The 26,942-nt window shown below is 41.0% G+C and overlaps 1 protein-coding gene across 3 annotated transcripts in view; it reads right to left on the bottom strand.

Annotated features, from left to right (window-relative positions):
• Positions 1-26,942, bottom strand: part of ADAMTS17 (ADAM metallopeptidase with thrombospondin type 1 motif 17) — a 383,062-nt gene that overhangs the window by 170,160 nt on the left and 185,960 nt on the right. For all 3 annotated transcript variants that reach the window (XM_077263365.1, XM_077263367.1, XM_077263366.1), the window contains exons 9-10: positions 2,339-2,479; positions 221-371 (exon numbers count right to left, since the gene is read on the bottom strand). In XM_077263365.1, coding sequence (XP_077119480.1) covers positions 221-371; positions 2,339-2,479 — 292 coding nt within the window. The remainder of the gene's footprint in view (positions 1-220; positions 372-2,338; positions 2,480-26,942) is intronic.

Raw genomic sequence — 26,942 nt, 5'->3', positions numbered from 1 at the left:
AGGGCCATATCGATGACTCACATCAGTTTTTTTTATATTACAATTCCACTTCTTCCTAAATGTCTAGTTCAACACATTAATCCAACTCATAATAGTAGCACAAGACAGCAAATATGGGAGCCAGCACACAAGACCAAAAAACAAGTGACATTGAAACGTCAATGTATAAAGGCACATCACTACAACAACAGTTCCATGGCCCCTTCCTTTACTCTCTCACCTCCATGTTTTTGCAGAAGGTGGCGTTGCTGCCAAACAGGATCTGGCATTGCTCACTGGCGCTATAATGCATCCCGGGCAGCTTGTGGGGAAGCCTGACGGCATGATGACTGCGAGGGTCTGTCACTAGCAGACATGAGCTCACTTTGGACCTGTAAGAAATGCAAATGACTGAGGTTCGGCACAATACAATGCGACCAGAATACAATGTGGAAACTACCAGTATTAAAGAATTGTATCCCTCACCTTACCCAGCAAAGCAAGGATCAGATACTCATGTCTTTATGTCAATATGTTAACAAAATGTTGACATACATTGATTAGCTATTAGCTTTTCATTCAGTCATTCTCCTTATTTCAAAGGCAAGTAAGTAGATATCAACTGTGTCTGGAAGAAAGACTGACTAGCCGATACAGGAGGCTGCTGAAAAGAAATCAAGAGCTGCTAAATATCTGAGTTGCATCTTAAATATTACTTCATATAGCAAAGTGTTTTGGGACTATACCGTCCCACCTCAGAAAACAACAATTCTTCAGCAACTTCACCCACTTGGTGTTTTACAGCTACTGGCTACGTCCATCCAAGGCGCTTGGTGAGGGATGAGACAGCAGCAACGTCTCAAAGATATGATTTCATACTGCTGCATCCACAACCACAATATTCTACCCTTCTGAATTGGATTTTTTCAATGATGATGACCTATGAACAACCATTTTTTTCCTTCTCTGCCTAATTTAAAATAAAGAATGGTCTTTGATAAAGGCAGAAATGGCCTGCCTTTGACCTCTGCCTGAGAGATGATGGTAGGTTATTTATTTATTGATGATTGCATTGTGGTCTCTCTCTTGGGGCTGTGATGTGGTGCTGTGAGTAATTAATCAGCGCTGGCATCACGGTCTTCTCCTTCTGACAAATTGAACATGAAGAGGAAGGCGGGGGTCATCTGCAGCCCGGACTTCCTCTTCATGTTCAGTTTGTCCAAAGGTGGAGACAGTGATGCCAGCGAAGATTGATTAACGGCATCACATGTCATTCCACCGCATCACATCCAGACTTTAGGCATTTATTGCCTGCAAGGAGGCGAGTATAGGCTTTATTATTTTATTGAGGACAAACATTTAGTTTAGGAAGTGGTTGTCCTAGTAGTGGACAACCCCTTTAAAGGGTATCTGTCACCACATTTGACCTACCTATACTATTAATATGGACTTACAGGTTATACACTGCTGAGGAGACTGATGCCTGTGTGTGCCTCATTTCAGATGCCTTGTTGTGGAAAAATCATCTTTTATTACTTTATATTAATGACCTCTTCCAGGCTCTGGGAGGACCCTGCCTGGAAGATAGCTCTGCCCACAGAGCTTGTTTTACATGAAGGGGAGTTACCAGTGTGATGTGTAATGGCCGCTCTCTGCTCTCCTGATCTCACTGCAGAGCTGTGTGTGATTATACCGGACACATCTGCTCTGCAGATTCCTCTCAGCTTCAGCTTATATCTCACAGACAAACAGGGCTGCAATAAGGTTGCAGTACAGCAGAGCTGAAAGAGCTGCAGAAAATGTGTTTGCAGGAAGACAAATTTCATTTTTCTTGTTCTGTGTTGGTTACTTGTCTCACACTGGTAACTCCCCCTTCATTTGAAATAAGCTCTGGAGACAGAGTTATCTTTCAGGGAACATCCTCCTCATTGGCTGGAAGAGGTCATTTACATTTAGGAAAAATGTGGAATATGACATCAGATCACAGATATCAAGATGTCATTTTATTCAGCTTCCTATGGCCTATATGCCCATATAGATTGCTTATGAGGGTAGATACTACTGACAGATCCCCTTTAAGTGCCATTGTTTTTTTTAATGTTTTTACATATGGTTTGATAAAGGATTGTGCTTTTTATATTTTATGGATCTCTGTTTTTTGAGGGGTAAAAAAACATGACCAGAAAAAAGGTTATTGTACATGGAGACACATATAGCATAGGCATCTTGTGACAGATTATTTAAAAACCTTATTTTTGTCTTTAAAATCTGGTCATCTTGTGCCATACATAGCAGGATATGTCGAGCAAACAGCAAAGGTAAGAAAGGATATATGTGTAGAAGAGTATCCAATACTCACTTCAGGAAGTTCTCCAGCTCCTCGCGACTGCAGGTTGACCATGAGAGATCGCTTGGACTCCGACCTTTAATCCACTCTCCGGACATTATGTGTGAACGCCCAGCACAAGATGGGTGGTCATCATCATGACTCATACCCATGCTGCAGAATAAGAAAATACAATTATAAGTAATATGCATATCTTACAACAGATGTTGCCTAGTATTACATGTCTGTTACACATCACAATGGGGCACATTTACGCTAAGGGGCAGTTGCTTTTCATATGACTAACTACAGTATATGCACTAAAAAAAAAAAAAAGTGAATGTGAAACGGGTCATCCCATGAGAATTCACTTTTTACTTTAAAGAGCTGTCAATTAGACAGGTTGTAAAAATATGATAGATGTGAGACCAATAAGTAAGAGGCCCTCAGTCCCTGTTTCCAGCCAGCATTAGGTCTGTGCGGATACTCCCCATAAATGTGCATAGCTCTGTCACAATACTCTGTTTCTGACTTTGCCATTCACTACAGACTGACTCCTTAACCGAGAAAGGAGACTTTTAACCGTTTTACCAACACTTTATATTAAAGGGGTTGTCCAGTCATAGGCTACTTTCACACTAGCGTCGTGTGACGTACGTCGCAATGCGTCGTTTTGGAGAAAAAACGCATCCTGCAAAGTTGCCCGCAGGATGCGTTTTTTCTCCATAGACTTGCATTAGCGATGCATTGCGACGTATGGCGGATGTGTCGTGTTTTGGCAGACCGTCGGCACAAAAAAAATTCCATGTAACTTCTTTTGTGCGTCGCGTCCGCCATTTTCGACCGCGCATGCACGGCCGAAACTCCGACCCCTCCTCCCCAGACATTACAATGGGGCAGCGGATGCGTTGAAAAACTGCATCCGCTGCCCCCATTGTGCATTTATTTCACAACGTGCGTCGGTACGTCGGGCCGACGCATGTCGACGGCCCCGTACCGACGCTAGTGTGAAAGTAGCCTTAGGCTACAAGTCTGTAGTCTCTCTCTGCGCACTGTGCCAGGAGCGCCGGGCGCATGACTACAAGTATATGATTTGCATACATACAGTCACGTGCCACGAAGATCGGTGCAAACTCTCTCAATACAAGTGTATTAAGTGAGGATGGACACAGTCCAGTTGGATTGTGGCTGAAAATATGCAAATCGCATAATAGCGGTCACATGACCGCCTCCTCCCAGCAAGTCTGCAGTCACATAGAGTAACTGCAGACTTGTAGCCTAAGTCCGGACAACCCATTTCATTCTCCTACTTCATCCTATGGGCAGTATGGTTGCTCAGTTGTTAGCACTGTTACTTTGCAGCGCTAGGGTCCTGGGTTCAATTCCTTCCATGTTTTGTGGGTTTCCTCTCATATTCCAAAGATATACTGATAGGGAATTAAGATTGTGAGCCCTAATGGAGACAAGGAGGGGAGGCAGTCTACACTGTGTTCCAAATTATTATGCAAATTGGATTTTTAAGTGTCATAAAGATTTAATTGTTTTGTTTTTCAAATAAACTCGTGGATGGTATTGTGTCTCAGGGCTCAAGGGATCACTGAAATCAATCTTAAACACATGTGATAATTAGTTTTCCAGGTGATTCTAATTAAAGGAAAACAACTTAAAAATGATGTTCCACATTATTAAGCAGGCCACAGGTTTCAAGCAATATGGGAAATAAAAAGGATCTCTCTGTTGCTGAAAAGCGTTAAATAGTGCAATGCCTTGGACAAGGTATGAAAACATTAGATATTTCACGAAAACTTAAGAGTGATCATCATACTGTGAACAGAGCACAGACAGAGTTCATGCAGATAAAGGCATAATGAGGATGGTTTTTGGCAGACATATTCATTGGATTAAGAGAGTCGCTGCCAAAATACCATTGCAAACCAGCCAACAGTTATTTGCTGCTGGTGCCTCTGGAGTTCCTCGAACCTCAAGGTGTAGGATCCTTCAAAGGCTTGCTGCGGTGCATAAACCTACTATTCGGCCACCCCTAAACAGTGTTCACAAGCAGAAACGGTTGCAGTGGACCCAGACATACATGGACCCGGATCCAGACCCAGACATACATGAAGACTAATTTTCAAGCAGTCTTGTTTACTGATGAGTGTCGAGCAACCAAATGGATGGAGTAGTGGATGATTGGTAGATGGCCACCATGTCCCAACAAGGCTGTGACATCAGCAAGGAGGTGGAGGAGTTATGTTTTGGGCCGGAATCATGGGGAAATAGCTGGTAGGGTCCTTTAAGGTTCCTGAAGGTGTGAAAATGACCTCTGCAAAGTATATAGAGTTTCTGACTGACAACTTTCTTTCATGGTATAAAAAGCAGAAACGTGCCTTCAGGAGCAAAATCATCTTCATGCATGACAATGCACCATCTCATGCTGCAAAGAATATCTCGGAGTCATTGGCTGCTCTGGGCATAAAAGGAGATAAACTCATGGTGTGGCCACCATCTTCCCCTGACCTCAACCCTACAGAGAACCTTTGGCGTATCATCAAAGAAAGATCTATGAGGGTGGGAGGCAGTTCACATCAAAGCAGCAGCTCTGGGAGGCTATTCTGACTTTATGCAAAGAAATACAAGCAGAAACTCTCCAAAAACTTACAAGTTCAATGGATGCAAGAATTGTGAAGGTGATATCAAAGAAAGGGTCCTATGCTAACATGTAACCTGGCCTGTTAGGATGTTCTGGAGTTAAATAGCTTTTTTGTTCAGTGAATGAAACCTCCTAATGCTGAAAATTCCACAAATGAGCATTTTCAGTTCTTTAAAACATATCAAAATGTTTAGAAATTCTACTGTGCCTAATAATTTGGAACAGTGCATTTTGAGGTTTTATTCATTTTGGAGATTATACTGTTATCATGGGGAGGTTTCTTCAACAAAATTCAATGTATAATCTAACGGGTGATGACTTTTATTAGACTGACTGTCATTTGCACGACCATTTTGGAAAATCCGAGAAAAATGTCATTTGCATAATAATTTGGAACATGGTGTATAAAGCAATGAGGAATTAAAAACGCTAAATAAGTGAGTAAAATAAAGATTATACTAACATAAGTGAAGTAATCTCATTTTTTTATGTTAGGGGTCAAAATTTTATATTTGCAACCTAAGGCAGCCTATGAGGACCCCAACCAATTTGGTGGAACCCCCGTGAATGTGAAATGGGGTGATTGGAATATTAGTGTTACCCATAATCAAGCTGGAGATCGCATGCAGTAATAATTCAAAATCTGTGCCCTGTGTGTTCACTCATGTGTCCTTTATCTAATATGACATTTTGTTTAAAGATAAGAAAATACTGAGTGTGACAAATATGTAATAATAGGAGACATCTGAAAGTGGGCAAACACATTCTCACAGCAATGTTAATCCTGACCTCACAGGTGGATTAGACGCTGAAATAACTTTCTAAATTCCCCAAATCATAGCAATTTGTTCTATGCTGCAACTCTAGCTCATCATCTAGGCAGTCAGATACTCTTTTAGCTATACCACACTGAGATTGACTGTCAACAGGTTCATTTTCCAAATTCCCGAACTTAGTCACTTACTGGGCTCCCTGCTGTAGTTTTGATATGATCATTGTTTTATCTCATAGTCCATTCAATGAAAAGCAAGTGTAACCCCGCCCACATCAATAATTGACAGCTCTATGCCTATACTGTGCATAAGCAGAAAGCAGTCAATCAATGACAGAAGGAAGGAATAATCAGATTTTATATATATATATATACACTCACCGGCCACTTTATTAGGTACACCATGCTAGTAACGGGTTGGACCCCCTTTTGCCTTCAGAACTGCCTCAATTCTTCGTGGCATAGATTCAACAAGGTGCTGGAAGCATTCCTCAGAGATTTTGGTCCATATTGACATGATGGCATCACACAGTTGCCGCAGATTTGTCGGCTGCACATCCCAAAGATGCTCCATACAAGGCAGGATGGATCCATGCTTTCATGTTGTTTACGCCAAATTCTGACCCTACCATCCGAATGTCGCAGCAGAAATCGAGACTCATCAGACCAAGCAACGTTTTTCCAATCTTCTACTGTCCAATTTCGATGAGCTTGTACAAATTGTAGCCTCAGTTTCCTGTTCTTAGCTGAAAGGAGTGGTACCCGGTGTGGTCTTCTGCTGCTGTAGCCCATCTGCCTCAAAGTTCGACGCACTGTGCGTTCAGAGATGCTCTTAGGCCTACCTTGGTTGTAACGGGTGGCGATTTGAGTCACTGTTGCCTTTCTATCAGCTCGAACCAGTCTGCCCATTCTCCTCTGACCTCTGGCATCAACAAGGCATTTCCGCCCACAGAACTGCCGCTCACTGGATTTTTTTTCTTTTTCGGACCATTCTCTGTAAACCCTAGAGATGGTTGTGCGTGAAAATCCCAGTAGATCAGCAGTTTCTGAAATACTCAGACCAGCCCTTCTGGCACCAACAACCATGCCACGTTCAAAGGCACTCAAATCACCTTTCTTCCCCATACTGATGCTCGGTTTGAACTGCAGGAGATTGTCTTGACCATGTCTACATGCCTAAATGCACGGAGTTGCCGCCATGTGATTGGCTGATTAGAAATTAAGTGTTAACAAGAAGTTGGACAGGTGTACCTAATAAAGTGGCCAGTGAGTGTATATATATATATATATATATATATATATATATATATATATATATATATAGTTACATGAGGGAGGTTTATTGTTGAGAGGACTAGCAGAGCTGAAGCAGATAATGTAGTGTTTTATCAAAACTAAAGCAAGAAGCCCAGTAATAGACGCCAAATTAGAAGCAGGATTTCTGCTCTCAGATGGGCCATAAAAGCCTGGTGACAAATTCTCCTTAAATGTTTTTTTTTTTTAAAGGCAAGGAATATTATAAAACAATATAAAAGTCATACACATGGGCTGTAACCAACATCACCACAGAACAGATCACTTCTATATAACTTGCTGGGTCATATAACTGGCATTGATTAAGAGACTGGTCTAGTTTAAGTCCCCAGACCACTATCGCCACTCAAAGGATATCATCACTTATGGGACCGGCAGAAAAAATTAACACCTTACGTGGAATTTGTCAGTATCCCACAAAACCAACTATACTCAGTCTAACTGTATACAAATTGTATAGTGCTCAATATTTCACGCCAGTTGTAATGAAAAATGCTAAAATCATTATATACAACTAACAACATATCTGTACAGAGATAAATTATTTCTGATCTGGCCAGAGATCTTTTATTGCATGATGGGGGTATATTGGACTCCCAGTATCTGAGTACGGCTTTAAACACTTCAAGTCTTGTTAGTGAAGACTTCAAGAGGAACATACCGACATTTGGTTATCCCAAAAATATTCTCTCCCTCCTATATTAGTGGGGATTTAGGGATGATTAGTGAACTATTTATTACACTGGTCAACAGCATTTTTGGTGCCAAAGATATTTCATCGAATTTAGGGTATTTTTGGGGTGCTGATTCTGAATATGCTATCAGTTTTGCCAGATTGGCTCAAGTTTTTGAGATTTTTGGTATCTTATTTATAGCACTTGTTGGTAAATGCGACGCATCATCTCATTAATTTCTTTGGATTAGTACTTGAACTGAGCAGTTCTCAATATAGTTTTGTGTTAATTAGTGTTCTAAAAGTTTGTTCATAGCTTGATTTTTGCACTAACTTTATGTTGTTGTCTGTTTTCCAGTGAAAAGCATGAACTCATCAAGAAGAAGTTGTCTTAACGATCCAGACTCATTCTGTTACATTTGTGGTGAATACACACTGCCAAAACATAGAAGAAACATAACAGACTTCGTAAAAAAAGTGTACTTTGCCTATTTTGGGGTTATGCTTGGGGACCAAGACAAGTTTTGGGCACCACACATAGTGTGCAAAGCATGTATCGAATTATTACGAAAATGGAGCAAAGGACAAAGAAAAAGCTTCAAATTTGGTGTTCTAATGGTGTGGAGAGAGCCAAAAAATCATCATGATGACTGTTATTTCTGTGCAGTGCAAGTGCAAGGATTCAATAAGCATAAGAAACGAAAATGGGAGTAACATGGAATCTGCAAGAAGGCCTGTCCCTCATTGTGAAGATGTGCCTGTACCTGTGTTTACCATAAATAACAGTCATCATGATGATTTTTTGGCTCTCTCCACACCATTGGAACACCAAATTTGAAGCTTTTTCTTTGTCCTTTGCTCCATTTTCGTAATAATTCGATACATGCTTTGCACACTATGTGTGGTGCCCAAAACTTGTCTTGGTCCCCAAGCATAACCCCAAAATAGGCAAAATACACTTTTTTTACGAAGTCTGTTATGTTTCTTCTATGTTTTGGCAGTGTGTATTCATCACAAATGTAACAGAATGAGTCTGGATCGTTAAGACAACTTCTTCTTGATGAGTTCATGCTTTTCACTGGAAAACAGACAACAACATAAAGTTAGTGCAAAAATCAAGCTATGAACAAACTTTTAGAACACTAATTAACACAAAACTATATTGAGAACTGCTCAGTTCAAGTACTAATCCAAAGAAATTAATGAGATGATGCGTCGCATTTACCAACAAGTGCTATAAATAAGATACCAAAAATCTCAAAAACTTGAGCCAATCTGGCAAAACTGATAGCATATTCAGAATCAGCACCCCAAAAATACCCCAAATTCATTAAAATATTTTGGACACCAGAAAATTTTTTTTTGTTGACCTGTGTTATTCATGGTTCCTCGGCTTCACTTCATTGTCCAGTCACCAAACCACATCACACATTTCCCTAAAACATTGCTAAATGGATTCAGGAATCTGAGCCTAGTACTGAAAGTACAAAAATAAAGCTGTGATAAAGACCAATAGGTTAATAATAATAATAATAATTTTATTTATATAGCGCCAACATATTCCGCAGCGCTTTACAAATTATAGACAGGACTTGTACAGACAATAGACATTACAGCAGAACAAAAATCACAGTTCAAAATAGATACCAGGAGGAATGAGGGCCCTGCTCGCAAGCTTACAACCTATGAGGAAAAGGGGAGACACGAGAGGTGGATGGTAACAATTGCTTTAGTTATTTGGACCAGCCATAGTGTAAGGCTCGGGTGTTCATGTAAAGCTGCATGAACCAGTTAACTGCCTAAGTATGTAGCAGTACAGACACAGAGGCTATTAACTGCATGAAGTGTATGAGAACATGATGCGAGGAACCTGATTATGTTTGTTTTTTTTTTAATGGGCCACACAGGGATGGTTAGGTTAATGCGTTGAGGCGGTAGGTCAATCTGAACAAATGAGTTTTTAGGGCGCGCTTAAAACTGTGGGGATTGGGGATTAATCGTATTAACCTAGGTAGTGCATTCCAAAGAGTCGGCGCAGCACGTGTAAAGTCTTGGAGACGGGAGTGGGAGGTTCTGATTATTGACGATGCTAACCTGAGGTCAGGTTCACATGTTGGGGTCATATTTGGTCTAAGTGTGCATCCATTGTCTGCAGATGAGCGTCTACAGAAGCGTTTGTGCATTTTCTTGCATCTCTCGCTTTTAAGTTTAGAACTTTTTTGCATGTATTGTATGTCACCTTATTCGGTTTCTTTTTGTAAACACTGTACTAGAATTAGAATTTAACTCCTTAGTGACCGAGCCAATTTTGACCTTAATGACCAAGCCAATTTTTACAATTCTGGCCACTGTCACTTTATGAGGTGATAACTCTGGAACGCTTCAATGGATCCTGGTGATTCTGAGGTTGTTGTTTTCGGGACATATTGTGCTTCATGTTAATGATAAAAAATGTACAATATGACTTGCATTTACTTATGAAAAAATGGAAATTTGGCAAAAATTTAGAAAATTTTGCAATTTTCAAACTTTTAATTTTTGTGCCCTTAAATCAGAGAGAAATATCACACAAAGCAGTTAATAAATAACATTTCCCACATGTCAACTTTACATCAGCACAATTTTGGAAACATATTTTTTTTTGTTAGGACGTTATAAGGGTTAAAAGTTGACCAGCGATTTCTAACCTTTCCAACAAAGTTTATAAAACCATTTTTTTACGGACCACCTCACGATTGAAGTGAATTTGTGGGGTCTATATAACAGAAAATACTCAAAAGTGACACCATTCTAAAAACTGCCCCCCTAAAGGTACTCAAAACCACATTAAAGAAGCCACTATTTGGGTGCATGGCAGGGCTCAGAAGGGAGGGAGCACCTTTTAACTTTTTGAAAGCAAAATTGGCTGGAATCAATGGCGGGTGCCATGCCGCGTTTGGAGACCCCTTGATGTACCTAAACAGTGGAAACCCTCAATTTTAACTCCAACACTAACACAGCCCTAACCGTAGCCCAAACCCCAAAACACTCCTAACCCTAATCCCAACCCTAACCACAACCCTAACCCGAACACAACAAACCGTAACCCCAACACAACCCTAACCACAACCCACCCTAAGCCTAGCCCCAACTCTAACCCTAGCCCCAACCCTATCCCTAGCTTCAACCCCCACCCTAGCCCCAAGCCTAACCCTAGCCCCAACCCTATACCTAGCTCTAACACAACCCTAACCCTAGCCCCAACCCTGGCCCTAACAGAAAAATGGAAACAAAAATACATTTTTTTAATTTCAATATTTTTACCTAAGGGGGTGACAAAGGGGGGTTTCATTTACTATTTTTTTATTTTGATCACTGTTATAGGTTCTATCACAGTGATCAAAATGAACCAATAGGAAAAACTTCCTATTGTTGCCGAATGCCGGAAGATGACGTGAAGGGCCAGGGGGACGGAGCTAGAGGGTCCATTGCATTGATGGCCGAGGTACCAGGGGGTCTCGGGGGACCCCATTTCTCTCTCCTCTGATGTGCTAGATCATATCAGTGGAGAGAGAAATGAATGGGAAATCAGACATTTTTTTTTGCGATCGCCGTTATTTGGTGTATAATGGCAATCACAAGACTGGGGATGGTAAAAACCGACCCGAATCATGTTCTCCGGGGTCTCAGCTACCTCCGTTAGCCGAGACCCTGGAGATTTTCCGACGCTGGAGAGCAATATACCTTTATTTCTCAGCGCAGTTAAATAGAGGCGCTGAGGAATAAGTACCTTTAACTGCCGCCATTAAGAGGTGGATCGGTGGTCGTTAAGGGGTTAAACAAGCTTGGACGTTGAACTGTCTCAAATAATCTATAGTGTCTTATAGATAGTGTTTAACCTTTTAAAGGGAATCTGTCTGCAGGTATTTTCTATGTAATCTGAAAGCACCATAATGTTTGAGCAGAGTCCCGGATTCCAGTAATGTGTCACTTTCTAGGCTGTGCTTTGCAGCTTCAATAAAAATCAGTGCTTTATAGACAGGATATTAATCACTGCAGGACTACTGTCCCTGTGCTTCATAGTCCAACCACACCCCCTTCAGTGATTAGTAGCTCTCTGTCACTATACAAAGTACACAGTTGTTGAGCGGTGTATAAAAGATTGTAGTGCTAGAACTGACAGACCCTATAATAGAATAATAGGTTCTATCAGGATTGAGTAGGATCCATGTGAAAATAATTATTGCATTGTTGTTCCACATTGGTTGTCAATTCAGAATCTGAAAATATGAATCCTCCAAACATAATTTTGCTACTCTCATTGGCATGCATGCACACTAAATGTTTTAAGTAATATACTGTATAGCTTTCTATTTGGTAAAGCAAAGCCAGGTAGGCTATGGGTAAAATGGTAGCACTACAGGTCTGGTGCACCTGGATAGCTATGACTAGAATCGGGCCATGCGTTCACCGGTCGGTCAGCTGGGGGAAGCTGAGCAGTGTGGGTTGTGTTGGCGCTGGAGGCAAGCCAGAATCTCTCTGAGAAGAGACTGCATAGGCCGCGGGCATCAAACTGCCACTATCACTGGTTGTTATGGATGAGGGCACTTTTATATAACCGAACTGGAACAGCTCTGCCGTATCTGAGTAACGAGGGACTATATTGTTTAGTTAACTCCCGGACAAGGCTAGGGACTTTACGTTTATGGTTTTGTTACTGTACAACCAGTAGAAATAAACACTATTGTGAAAAAAAAGTGTGGCTTTGTGTTCCAAGTGGCTACCCTAGAGAGAAAACCTCTACAATGGTTACAGTTATTTTTTAAAACTCCTTAAAATAAACATACATTTTTTCCATTTTCCCATGAAAACTACCTTTCTTGAAAAAAAAAAACATTCTTCTGGCTGGTTTTGAACCCAGAATTCTAATATTTGCAATATATCAGTGTTATCCACTGTGTCACTAATCCAGGTGTCAAGTTTGTAGTTCATTGGCAACAATACATATATATTAGTACACAATATAAAATTACTGACTGCAAAAAAAGAAAAGACAAAAAAATGTGATGTGGCATGACTGCACTCAACACAACAGAAGACAGGTGCACTGCTAGGTAATGGCTAGAAGATACAAAATACCATATATACTCGAGTATAAGTCAAGTTTTTTCAGCACTTTTTTTTGTGCTGAAAACACTCCCCCTCGGTTTATATACTTGAGTGAGGGTCTCAGAAGATGTAGGGAGAGTGGCAGCGGGTCACAGGAAGCATGAGAGAGATTCGGATCACAATAAACTGACATTTGGCTCAAACTCTGATCAGAGTTTGATCGGAGTGTCATTACCATAATCAAACCGATTCTCTCGGAAGATAAAATAATGGCTTGAGTCAGCGAGTCCTTACAGGAAAGGACCAGTGTAGGGAACAAAGCTCCTGACTTTTTCGCTTCACGTTTTCAGAGTCTTCTAAAAGCTAGTAAGTTCCATGGAATAGGGCTCATTCGTACATCATATTGTCATGTACAAGTGCTATCCATGTTTTTCATGGATAGAACTCGTATCTATGACAGTTTATGGGGCTGTTCACATGACCATGATTTTTGGTGGCGGTTTATTGGGCAGATATTTCCTTATTATAGGGTCACTACACAGGACATGCTAGTTATGTAATAGGATACCCATGATTACTCCATGGCCTGAGTTATATGTGAGTCTGAGTTTCACAGCTTGGGAGCAGGACCCTCCCTCCTCTTGGTATGTGTTGAATTATATCAGTCATGGAGTGTGTCAGGGACTTTGGAAGTTGGAAGGGGCTTGGAAGCAGAGTCCGCTCCACTAAGAGAGCAAATGCCTACAATATTATTATATTATAAAGATATATACCAGTAATAAAAATGCCTAACAGCAGCAGCACACCAAGCAAAAAAAAAAACAAGCCTTCACAAAACATGGCGACTAAAGGAACTTTTTTAAAATGAATGTTTACATTTTTTTTTCACCACTTAAAAAAAATGAAAGATTGGTATCTTCATAATCATACTTGATCTCGACACTCATATTTCCAGGTAATTTTTACTGCAGAATGAACACCGAAAAAACATAACTCAAAAAAACTATTGTGGAATTGCGTGGTTTTTTTTTCTGCAATTTCACTCCACTTGGAACCTTTAACCATTTATCAATAAACTGTATGATAAAATTGATGGTGTCAATCAAAAGTACAATTAGTCCCACAAACAAGCCCTCACATGGCTTTGTCAGTGGGAAAATTAAGAATGATGCCTCTTGGAAGAAGAGATGGAAAAATTGAAAGCGCAAAAATTAAAAACTGATCGGTCTTTAAGGTGTTACAGTCTGTGCTGGTAGAATTCTGAGCCATGATAAAGTGCACTCCCAAAATCAATACACATCGACATTCCTAAGGAAAGGATAAGTTTATAGGTGCCTGTAAAGTGTCAAAAGATATCATTAATTCCAAAAATTTAATTCGAGCTGCAGAAAAATGGTAAGTGAAAGTTAGCCCAAACCTGTTGCTGTAGAGTCCCCTGATAAAGTTCCTAGTCTCGGACTCATTCCCTTTCCACAAAAAGAATAAATCATCAATGGAGCGACGATACAAAATTATATTGTGAGTATATGGGTTGTTGTTTTAGATTAAGTATCCCTCAAATAACCCCACATATAGGTTTGCATATGAAGGTGCAAATCTGTTACCCATGGAACAGCCTCTAATTTGATTGAAAAGTAAAGTATTGAATTAAAATATGTTGTTATACAGGATAAATTTATTACCCTCAAGCAAAAAATTGCATTGGTGTGCTGGAATAAATTGAACTTTAGGTAAGTAAAGCTTGATAGCTTACAGATCTTTCTCATGGGATATGCTTGAGTAGGGCGCACTGGCATGAGCTTTGAGAAAGCATACATTACTCCTAATTTCTGAACAAAGGGACTCCAGTTTGTTAATCAGCTGGGTGTAATATTTAATTAGGATATTTCTGGAAGTGTAAATCCAAAAAGTGGGACAAATTGCACGTTAAAGAGCATATCCCTGATGGACACACTGGAAGTTAGAGTACTTTTATATACCTTTGGTAGGTGGTAAAAAAATGCTAGAAATGGTTATTGTATAGAAATTGTTTCTCCCTCTTAGTAATAATTTGCCCTTCAAAAGATTTCAGAATTAAATTATGGTGGATTTTTAGTACATTCAGAGAGTAGATCAGCATCAAATGACAAACAAAATCTTTATCAGATGGTATTCTATAGGCCTAGGCAATATAATCAACTCTATCCTGACTCACCACCATCCGGTGAATGGCGAGCCCAGCTCTTCTCTATTTCAGGAATGCTATCCATAAAATTTCTCATAAAAAAGGTGACACCGACTGCTGGTTTTACAACAGAAGACCTGGACTGCTAATACAGGCTACTAGCATATTTTTCTGTTGCAGCTTAGTAGAATATCCCTGTTCTGCTTTGAAATATTGATTTTCTGACTCAATTTTAAGTCCCGGGCCATCTGGAAAGATGTAGATATTTCACTGAGCAAAGTGGTGGCTGCATTAGCATAACCCTTCAGTTAAGAACAGCTAACAGATTCTTCCCACATTTCTGGCTTTCTTCTTCCAGGGCTGCCGGATATCAGTCTAGTTCAGGGATATCGAGTTTACCCTGAGAATTGCGCATTTTGGATTATTTGGTTGCACTTAGAATTTGTCATGGTGCCAGGTGCTCTTGTTCTTGGAGCTCCAAGACCTTGTCTTCTCCAGTTGCTGCGCTTATAACTAAGAAACAATGGAAGAGTTGGTTTACCAACACCCTGGGAGAAAACATTTATTATAAGACTTTAGTACAATGTGATATATAATAGCAATAAACATTGTAAGCTCCAAAGGCAAATGTGTGCACAGATCTTTTTCATTGGAGGTCTCCTCCTAAACACAAGGCAAGGTGAGTGCACAGAAAACTAAAATAACTAATGTATTTTAATAAGATGATATTTTAACTTCTATGTTCCATGACCAAAACAACTTTTGTGTTAACTTTTTGGACCTAACTTTGAGAATTTTTTTTCTTTAGAAACCCTCAACAGATTACCCACTACATGCCCACTCAAATAGGAAGTGCTGTGATTATTACTTTTATGAGAAAATGTAATGAGGCGTACAAAGCAAAACAGCACACACATGTTGAACACAGCACACTGTTCATAGCAGTCAAGGGATATCGGGGGAACCTTCGAGGCAGTTTCGTATTTTTATTATCAATGGGAAACTTTGTACCAAGACGTGGCACAATACAAGACATGCACAAGCAGGGACTGGAGAGATGTACACGCATAATCTTTTTCATTAAGGAAGCACAAATTTCTAGTTTTTAGACTACATCTGCAGTACTAGTACATGTTCATACAAAGCTCATTTGATGCATTTTTTCTGGCAAGAATACCACAGTGGAAACTATGCAATTTTTATGAGTTTTTTGGTGTGGATTTGATGCCTTTATGTTGCTTTTTTTTTTTTACAGTGATTTTTGCTGCAACTTCAAAAAACAGCAGTAAAAATGATGAAAGACTTGAAATGCTGCGTGTTCTAAAACATGCATAAATAATATAAAAACGCAAGGAAAAAACGAATCCTGCAAATTGGATTTTAGAAATCTTGTTCAATTACTGTAAGACGCATAAAAAAAAAAAGGATCAGAAATACTACATATCAACAAGCCTTTACAGTTCGAAAGGTGGATTTGTCGCAAGACTTCACAATGCAAACTGGTTGTATTATTACATAGACCTGCTGAGATTGGTGTATCTACTGTGTAAAACTTTATGAATGTTAGTTAGACAGGGTAGGCGAAATTGAATCAAATTCTCATCTTAATATCAAGATCATACTGCCATTCAGACATGAATTTTCAAAGTAAGCTCTCATGTTTCGTTGGTCTAAGAGATCTATTAAAAGGGAACCTGACACTTGCTGCATGACTTGAGCCATGTAAGTTTGACTCTCAAACGTTGCGTTTCAGAGGAAAGCTTACCTTAGGAGCTGTCCGTGGACCAAGACACACGCTTTACTAGTTGGACCATTGGGTTCCCGGTGGCTTCTACCTGCCTGATCACCTTAAAGAGAGTCTGTCACCCCTTTTTTTCGATTTGAGATAAAAATATGGTTCAATTGTGCCTGAGCTCTGCATTACAGCAGTACCTTTCATACCCCCGATTCCCAACCTTTGCTGAGAAAATACCTTTGTAATTTCTCCGTTTTCCTATGTAAATTACCACGATCCGGTCAGATGGGCGGGGCATATTCGCGTCTCTCCCCCCGCTCCTCAGCATTTTCAACGTATTGAGATTTGTGAATAGCACAGATCCCGTACAGTTTCTGCGCGTGCGCATTGAATTGGCCACTAGTGCCTGCGCAGTATGCTTTGCCCAGCTGTGGTCAAAGCATAAAATCACTATTGCTCATGCGCCCACATTTTTCATTACGTTCTATGCCCCCTTGCATGGCAAGACTTCCTGGGCACAGAACGTAATGTAAAATGGAGCAATGCGCAATAATGATTTTTACGCTTTGCCCACTGTTGGGCAAAACATACTGCGCACGAGAGAGAGGCCACTTCAATGCGCAGGCGCAGGAAAACAACGCCAACGCAGGAAAGAAGAAAAATTAATGCATAGAGCAAGGCAGGGGGTGGGGAGTTACGGCAAATAGGCCTCGCCCATTGGACCGGACCGGGGTAATTTACATAGGAAAACGGAGAGATTATAAAGGTATTTTCTCAGCAAAGGTGTGGAATCGGGGGATATGAAAGGTACTGCTGTAATGCAGAGCTCATGCACAATTGAACCATATTTTTATCTCAAATCGAAAAAAAGGGGTGACAGATTCCCTTTAAATGATGGGTCTCACCCTGCATACATGCATAGGGAGAGACCTGTTAGTCACTTTCAGTGGGAGGTGAGAAACCACTGGGTACCCACCTGTTTGAACAGACTCCCATGCAGTTCGGTCCTTGAAGGCTTTTTAAGTCTGTTTTTCTGTTAAACATAACTGGCTGAGATCATACAGCCAAGTGCCTGATACAAGATGCCTTTGGATCAGGCAGCATGGGTCAGCAGTCAGGTTCCTTTTAATAATGAATGCAGATTGCATTGTAAAATTGTCATGTCGGACACTGTTCAGACCAGGTCGTCTGACAGACAGCGGTAATTCCGCTTTTGACCACTGTTTGCGCATTGGCGTCGGCTAGTTTTCGTCTGGCTGCTCCGGGGTTAATTTATCTGATCCTCGGATTGCAAGCTGGGCCATGCCCATTTCCTTTAACCCCTTCATGACCCAGCCTATTTTGGCCTTAATGACCTTGCCGTTTTTTGCAATTCTGACCAGTGTCCCTTTATGAGGTAATAACTCAGGAACGCTTCAACGGATCCTAGCGATTCTGAGATTGTTTTTTCGTGACATATTTGGCTTCATGTTAGTGGTAAATTTAGGTCGATAATTTCTGAGTTTCTTTGTGAAAAAAACGGAAATTTGGCGAAAATTTTGAAAATTTTGCAATTTTCACATTTTTAATTTTTATTCTGTTAAACCAGAGAGTTATGTGACACAAAATAGTTAATAAATAACATTTCCCACATGTGTACTTTACATCAGCACAATTTTGGAAATAAATTTTTTTTTGCTAGGAAGTTATAAGGGTTAAAATTTGACCAGTGATTTCTCATTTTTACAACAAAATTTACAAAACCATTTTTTTTAGGGACCACCTCACATTTGAAGTCATTTTGAGGGTTCTATATGGCTGAAAATACCCAAAAGTGACACCATTCTAAAAACTGCACCCCTCAAGGTGCTCAAAACCACATTCAAGAAGTTTATTAACCCTTCAGGTGTTTCACAGCAGCAGAAGCAACATGGAAATAAAAAATGAACATTTAACTTTTTAGTCACAAAAATGATCTTTTAGCAACAATTTTTTTATTTTCCCAAGGGTAACAGGAGAAACTGGACCATGGACGTTGTTGTCCAATTTGTCCTGAGTACGCTGATACCTCATATGTGGGGGTAAACCACTGTTTGGGCGCACGGCAGGGCTCGGAAGGGAAGGAGCGCCATTTGACTTTTTGAATGAAAAATTGGCTCCAATCTTTAGCGGACACCATGTCGCGTTTGGAGAGCCCCTGTGTGCCTAAACTTTGGAGCTCCCCCACAAGTGACCCCATTTTGGAAACTAGACCCCCCCAAGGAACTTATCTAGAAGCATAGTGAGCACTTTAAACCCCCAGGTGCTTCACAAATTGATCCGTAAAAATGAAAAAGTACTTTTTTTTCACAAAAAAATTATTTTAGCCTCAATTTTTTCATTTTCACATGGGCAACAGGATAAAATGGATCCTAAAATTTGTTGGGCAATTTCTCCTGAGTACACCGATACCTCAAATGTGGGGGTAAACCACTGTTTGGGCACATGGCAAGGCTCGGAAGGGAAGGAGCGCCATTTGACTTTTTGAATAAAAAATTATCTCCATCGTTAGCGGACACCATGTCGCGTTTGGAAAGCCCCTGTGTGCCTAAACATTGGAGCTCCTCCACAAGTGACCCCATTTTGGAAACTAGACCCCCCAAGGAACTCATCTAGAGGCATAGTGAGCACTTTAAACCCTCAGGTGCTTCACAAATTGATCCGCAAAAATGAAAAAGTACTTTTTTTTCACACAAAATTTCTTTTAGCCTCAATTCTTTCATATTCACATAAGCAATAGGATAAAATGGATCCTAAAATTTGTTGGGCAATTTCTCCTGAGTACGCTGATGCCTCATATGTGGGGGTAAACCACTGTTTGGGTGCACGGCAAGGCTGTGACTAGAGACAGTCGGGAATTTGTGGTCATTAGAGGGGAGCCCTAATAACTGTCACTTGCCAGACAGCATTCGTGGATCTTCTTTTGATTAGTTGGCCAGCTTATCAAAAAAGGAATTTGGGTATGCCATCATGTAGGAGGTGGTTTATAGCGTTCCTGTCCAGTAGCCTCAGATTACATATACCTGTAAGGCTGATGAACCAGGTCCTGTGAATAGCACAAACTATACTGGTGACACATCCGCTTTAAGAGCAGCAATCCAATATTGCATACGTATTTTCCGCCTGCATAGTTGATAGATATTTTGGAGAATAAACACCGTTTCTAATCCAATCCTACGATGTAACATCTTGGCTGATATGCAGTCACCTGCCCTCCATAACTGCCCTGGTTTTGATCTTCTGTACACGTTCGTCCAAAACGTGACAGTGCTGTTCCTGGCAATTATGCGGTCAAAAGGAATTTCTATTTATATATAATTTTTATTTTACTGATCTGTAATTTCTACTATTTTTAGAGTGGAGGTTGTGCGCCATGTTCTGAAACATGATCCTGGATTCCCTTGAATCTGTTATTGTTGGCAACTTCGCCTTTATAAGTGATTTGAAATATTAAAAGTCTCTTCCCTATTCTGAGCCTCTTGGGTTTTTGGAGAACATACTTTTAGGCATGAGGATCAGACAATGCTTTGTTGGCAACATGTACATTACTGAAGTGAGTGTTTGTTATCTCATATGCTGACCAAGAATGAAGGTACAGGAATAACATGTAGGGTTATTTTTGACACTTTTTTGAAGAAAAGAATAGTTAAAAGAATGGAAGCCATCTAATAATCACATTCTGACAGACATGCTTGTGACCCTCTCTTAGCTCAGATACTACAATGCAATACTCTACCATGCACTGAATTCTATACTTATTTTTCTTTTTACACTAGACAATCACACATTGTCTGAAGGCAAAACTACTGCTCAGAATGCAAATCAGCAGAACATACTCAGAGAAAACCTGAGGACAAGCAGGGATTTCCATTAGATGTCTCAGACACCAATAGGATTCTGAATGGCAATGTGCTATGTGACATGTTGTAACTAAAGTTAAAAGATGTGTTAACCATTTTCAAACTTGCCAGTGTAACATCCCAGGTAACCGGTTGTTACAGTGGCATTGCTTTCCTCACGGGGAGAGATATCACGCTTGGAAGCAGGGAAGGATCCATTTAACAGGTAATCAGCACATACAACACCATTCTGACTTCAGGCCAGAAGGGGGAGCTCTACACCCGACTTCAGGGGAGCTGCTCTCTCTTTGGCCGGGAGGAGGAGTTAGTTGCTAGGCTGTTTCTAGGCAGTTGGGAAGATTTAGACAGTTGGGGCCAGACAGTAGACTGGAGCAGTCTGAGGCAGAAGGATGGGTGAGGGGCCATACAGCCTGAGGTGCTGTAGCTCCTAAATAGCGAGATACAGAAGGAAGAACAGCCTTTAGCTAAAGTGCCGGAGAGTGAAGCACAGGAGAGTGACAACAAGGGAGAATAGCTGCAACTGGGCTACATCCCTGACTGAGCGCAGACACCGGTAGCCGGAAGACCGAAGCTTTTGTGGGACTCTAAGGCACATAGCAGAAACCGGCAGGACAGCTGTATTATATATTACCTGTTCGCCCTAACACCCAGGAGACACAGTGACACATAAAGCCCGGGTCGTGATAGAGACCCTGTAAAAAGGCTCGAGTCACCTGTCATACAGGTTTGTGTCCCAGTTCAACAAAGGAGAGAGATAACTGAGAGGACCTTGCTACAAATCCATAGGCAGTAAGGGACTATAACAACACAGCGCTAGAAGGAAGGCTTTTAACTCCACCCGATAAAGCTGGACTCTGAACTCGCTTCCAAGCTGGCCGGACCCTGCCTGTACCTGTGATCTGGTAACCTGGACTGTGGCTACCTGCTACCGTCAGTAAACCAGGTAAAAAGACTGCACAACTGTGTCCTTAGTTCTTTACTACACCACTCACCATCCTCCATCTATTCACCGGGAGCCCTGGGGACCTACTGCACCTGTGGGAAGTTATACCATCTGGCTGCCTTAACATCACCCCAGAGGACCCCTTTAAGCAGTGTTGGTCATCCCTGACCGAATACCACAGGTGGCGTCACGAACATATATTATTTTACAAATCCCTTTAAAGACTATCCCTTTAACATGGGCGCCCAGGGCCACGGACCGGGTCACCGCCACCGTGACACCTCCTTTTAAGTAACGGACCCGGTACAGAGTACCCCACGGCCCTGGCGGGCGACACACCTGACCCTACAAACCAAACTACCCCTTAACAGACTTTAGGCCAGACTTAAATATACTCAACTTTCCCTTTTTCTCTGCTTCCATCCTTTGTAGAATTTGCTACAGACAAGATCCTGATGCTACTTAACATCAGAATTAGTGATGAGCGAGTGTGCTCGTTACTCGAGTTTTCCGAGCATGCTCGGGTGTTCTCCGAGTATCTTGGGCGTGCACATAGATTATGTTTTTTTCTCCGCAGCTGCATGATTTGCGGCTGTTAGACAACCTGAACACATGCAGGGATTACATGTTTGTTAGGGAATCTCCACGTGTATTCAAGGCTGTCTAGCAGCTGCAAGTCATGTAGCTTTGGGGACTCAAACATAATCTACGAGCACGCCCAAGATACTCAGAGAACACTTGGTTTTCCTTTTTTTTGTGAAGCAAACAGGATAAAATAATTGAAAACTTCAGTGTGCATAACAATTCACCCCACTAAAGTCAGTACCTTTTGTGGAAATTACAACTGCAAGTCCCTTTGGATAAATCTCTCTGAACGTTACACATCTTGCCACTGGAATTTTTGCTCATTCCTCAAGGCAAAACTGATCCAGCACCTTTAAAGTTAGATGGTTTCCTCTGGTAAACAGCAATCTCCAAGTCGGACCATAGATTCTCAATTGGATTAAGGTCTGGTCTTTGACTAGGACACTTCAAACCATTTTTACATTTCCCTTCAAACCACTCGAGTGCTTTAGCAGTATGCTTTGGGTCATTGTCTTGCTGGAAGGTGAATCTCTATACCAGTCTCAAATCACTGACCAACTGAAAAAGATTTTGCTCAAGAATATCCCTGTATTTCGCATCATCCTTCTTCCTCTCAACTTGAACCATTTTCGCTGTCCATACTGCCAAAAAAATCAACACAGCATGATACTGCCACCACGTTTCACTGTGGAGATGGTGTTCTTGGGATGATGAGTGATGTTTGTTGATGATAATGGATTTGATGGTGCTGCGGGAGATCATCAGAGATTAGGATTTTTTTTATAACCCAACCTTGATTTAAACCTGTTACTTCTTAACAACTTTGTCCCTAACATGTTCGGAGATCTCTTTGGTCTTCATGGTGGTGTTTGGTTAGTGGAGTCTCTTGCTTAATGGTGTTGCAGCCCATGTGGCATTTCAAAAAAGGTGTGTGTATATATACTGACAGACATGTGACACTTAGATTGCACATACAGTAGGTTGACTTCCTTTCACTAAGTATGTGTCTTATGAAGGTAAGTTTTTAGGGCCTTCATAGCAAAGAGAGTGAAACCTATGCACATGCCAATTTTTGGTTATTTGAATGCATCAATTTAATGTATGCCTATGTTTTTCTCACATCACTTCACCATCTTATTTAGTATTAGACTATTTAGTGCTGATGCGTCACACACAAATCAGATTACAAAAAATATTTATACACAGGTTGTAATGTAACAAAATAGGTAAAAAGCCAAGGGGGTGAATACTTTTGCAAGCCACTGTACTTTTTTTTAATTTTACCTCTCTGTTGCAGAGATATTAAAAATAAAAGTATTGGATGGGTAGTGAGTTAATTTGTTAAGTTCAAGTGGACGTTGTCAGATCATTTTCACTGGGGCGTATACGTTTTCCCCCTATGATATTGACAATTATAAGCAGGCTGCAACACTCAAGGGAAAAGAAGAAAAGAAGAACACATTCCCCCACCATAGCTTAGAACAGGCTTTCTCCTGTGTGAGGCATATAACAACAGACAGCCTGACCTCATTGAAGAGGGATTACAAGTTGATGTGAGCACAATAGTCATAACTGATTACTGACACTTTTGAGCTTTCATCTCCTGGCAGCCCAAGTGGGAGGGAAAGGGGGAACGCAATACAGCCAAGTTTAGCCACGTCAAATTATAAATCTTTCTATCAGCTTTCCTTCTCTCATAAAACAGTCACCTCTGCTGTGCTTCCCCTCCTCCCCACACTGCTGGTCTGGAGATGAGAAAAGGGTGTAAGTTATGTATGCTGTGCTCGACTTGTTTGACCTCTTTCCAGAGCCATTACAAGTTGCTGTGAGCACAACAGACATAAGTTTGATTGCTGACACTTTTCCAGGCAGCCAGTGTGTGGTGTGTGTGTGGGGGTAGGAATACAGCTGAGGTGACAGTGATATGATAGGAGGAGAGCTCATAGAAGGGTTTGTAATGTGAAATTCATTATATGCCTCACACAGGAGTAGCCTGCTCTGAGCTATGCTGGGAACATGTTCTTCTTTCTACTGTGTGTAGCTGTCTGCTTATGATTGCACAACGTCTTACAGGTGTCATGTCGGACGCTGTTCAGACCAGGTCGTTCGACAGACAGCGGTAATTCCGCTTTTGACCACTATGTGCTCATTGGCGTCGGCTAGATTTTATCTAGCTGGTCCGGGGTTAATTTACCTGATGCTCGGATTGGAAGCTGGGCCATGCCCATTGCCTTTAAATAGTTCTCCTGAACATTGGGCGTCGCCGATTATAGCTTCTGTCTTGTGCGTTGTTATCTCGGTCTGGAGTGGTGAGCTAGTAGTTGGAGTATCGTTGCTGGTGGTGTATTTCCCTTTGTCTTATTTACTCCTTCCTATATTTGTATTTATTTTGCCCTGCGCATTTATAGTGTATTCCTGAGTGACTGCGGCATGGTGTATATTTTCCGTTATCCTTGTCTGTTCTAACTGTGGGTATTGGTGTATGATCTTTTCACTGGGTGGTGGGTGGTGTTTTCAGCCTAGGGTTGAAACAGGAGACAGGGCGAGGGTCGAGGCCTAGACATGCACACCATCAGTGTAAACTCTAGGTAAAGGGTCAGTCAGGATTTCCCTAGTCTGAGAGAAATTGCAGGGGCCCGGGTTATTAGCTCTTGCCCACCTAGTCTCCCCGTGACAACAGGTAAACACCCCCAGTAAAACCTCTCCGATAAAACCCACTTGGACTTAAAGAAAATTCACGCATTAGCTACCAAATATTTTGACTGCTAAAATGTCCACAACGGAGAAGTGATCTTTAAACCATAAAAAAACATGTTTTATTCTGTTCTTCAGCCACTGTTACACTGTATGACCAGTTCATCTTGAAAAAATGGATGTAAAAGTATTTTGAGGATTGTTTGTAAACTCAAAATTAAATGGTGTTTTCTGATTAAAAACAAAACATGCTACATACTCATTTTTAGCAATTCCTGCCACTCCTCTTATGCTGCCCTTGTTCCCCACTGATCTCTGTGCTGCTTCTTCTGGCACATGTTACTTTTGCAGCCAATCCCTGGTCATGGCGGTGATTAATTTAACTACTGTGGACAGTGATTGGCTGCAACTTTCACATGTTCATGCGGTTAGAGCTGTATGTACAAAGACCGGTTCTTTATACAACTAAATGAACATAACTGGGCGATGGGATTTTAGAAGAAGTTTTAGATGGAAAAGACCTTTAAGAAAATTAATTACTTTTGTTTCCAGCATTTATAAGCATGTAACCTAAAACATAAAAAGTGCCCATATAGAGGGGAGTGAGGTCTTGGGACATTACTCAGAGCTGCAATCTTTTGGTCAGTGTGATTAAGGTATTTTGGTTTCCCAAAATGAGGCAATGAAGCAGTGCAAGACTTTCAATCGATTCATCCTAGAGGGAACTTGAGCAGCCCACTTTTAGTTGAGCACTGGGCATTCTAGTTTTCAGACCTCTTGCAGGCAATGTATCACCTATTCTGAGGATAGGTTGCAAGTTCTTATTTTGGTATAACAAACTTAACTGGTAATACAAAAGTGTTGTGCCATGTTTTACCAAGTCCCCAGCTGCTTTATAAGTGGCCTGTAGGTGTAACTAGCAACAGGCTAAACGCAAGGAGGAAACTTGCTGTGTAGGAAAAGCTACATTGTGACCTTTTTCCCTGGAAAAATTACATTAGGCTAGTCTATTCAACATGTAACATGGCGACCAATATATTTCCTCTCTGCCTCGACCATAAACTTTAAATTTAAAATTCAATAAGAATTTTGGACTCTGTAAGGAAACATTACAAGTTTGCAATAAACTCCAGATCTTTACTGAAGACAGCAGAACAGATCTATTCAAGCTAGAAAAACTCAGGCCAGTTTATATTGGCGTCACAATATTTTACTCAAATACCTGTCACTTAACCACTTATGAGCACTGCTCTGCTACACTACACACTCCAAAAAGAGCTTTGCTTGTATGAACTGCAATAGTAAAAAAAATGTAATCTTTCTCCTGACCTGAACTAACAGTTTTTATATGTCTTGAGGATGCTTGAACAGGTCTATTTTCTACAAATTCAAATTCTTCAAGAAACTTTTAATACCATTCAGTAAGTTAAAACAGCCCTCTCACCAAATGTTTTATTGCCTAAACCTGTGTAAATGTATATGTAGTGCAGTGCAAGTGCGGTCATATGCTCACCAGTTGTCATCTTCTCCAGTTTCCAGCACTGCACCAGGCCTCTTCTTGGTCACGTAATGGCCTGACTTTATGGATCACACTGGGGTCTGTGTGTGAGCCTGAAGTCACTTTTACAATGTAAGTCTATAAAACATCAGCGCAAAGCTTACATTGTAAGGCTGCCATCACACTAGCAGTATTTGGTCAGTAATTTACACCAGTATTTGTAAGCCAAAACCAGGAGTGGGTGATAAATGCAGAAGTGATGCATATGTTTCTGTTATACTTTTCCTTTATTTGTTCCACTCCTGGTTTTGGCTTATAAATACTGATGTAAAATACGGACCAAATACTGCTAGTTTGACGGCAGCCTAAAGGTACCTTCACACTGAACAACTTAACAACGATAACGATCCGTGGCGTTGCAGCGTCCTGGATAGCGATATCGTTGTGTTTGACACGCAGCAGCGATCAGGATCCTGCTGTGACATCGTTGGTCGGAGCTAGAAGGCCAGCACCTTATTTCATCGCTGGATCACCCGCTGATATCGCTGAATCGGCGTGTGTGACGCGGGTTCAGCGATGTCTTCACTGGTAACCAGGGTAAACATCGGGTTACTAAGCGCAGGGCCGCGCTTAGTAACCCGAT

This window comes from Ranitomeya variabilis, chromosome 5, assembly GCF_051348905.1.
Source record: "Ranitomeya variabilis isolate aRanVar5 chromosome 5, aRanVar5.hap1, whole genome shotgun sequence".
NCBI classification, from domain to species: Eukaryota; Metazoa; Chordata; class Amphibia; order Anura; family Dendrobatidae; genus Ranitomeya; species Ranitomeya variabilis.
Note: the sequence above shows the minus strand (reverse complement) of the source record. Positions and strands in the feature narration are given on the sequence as shown.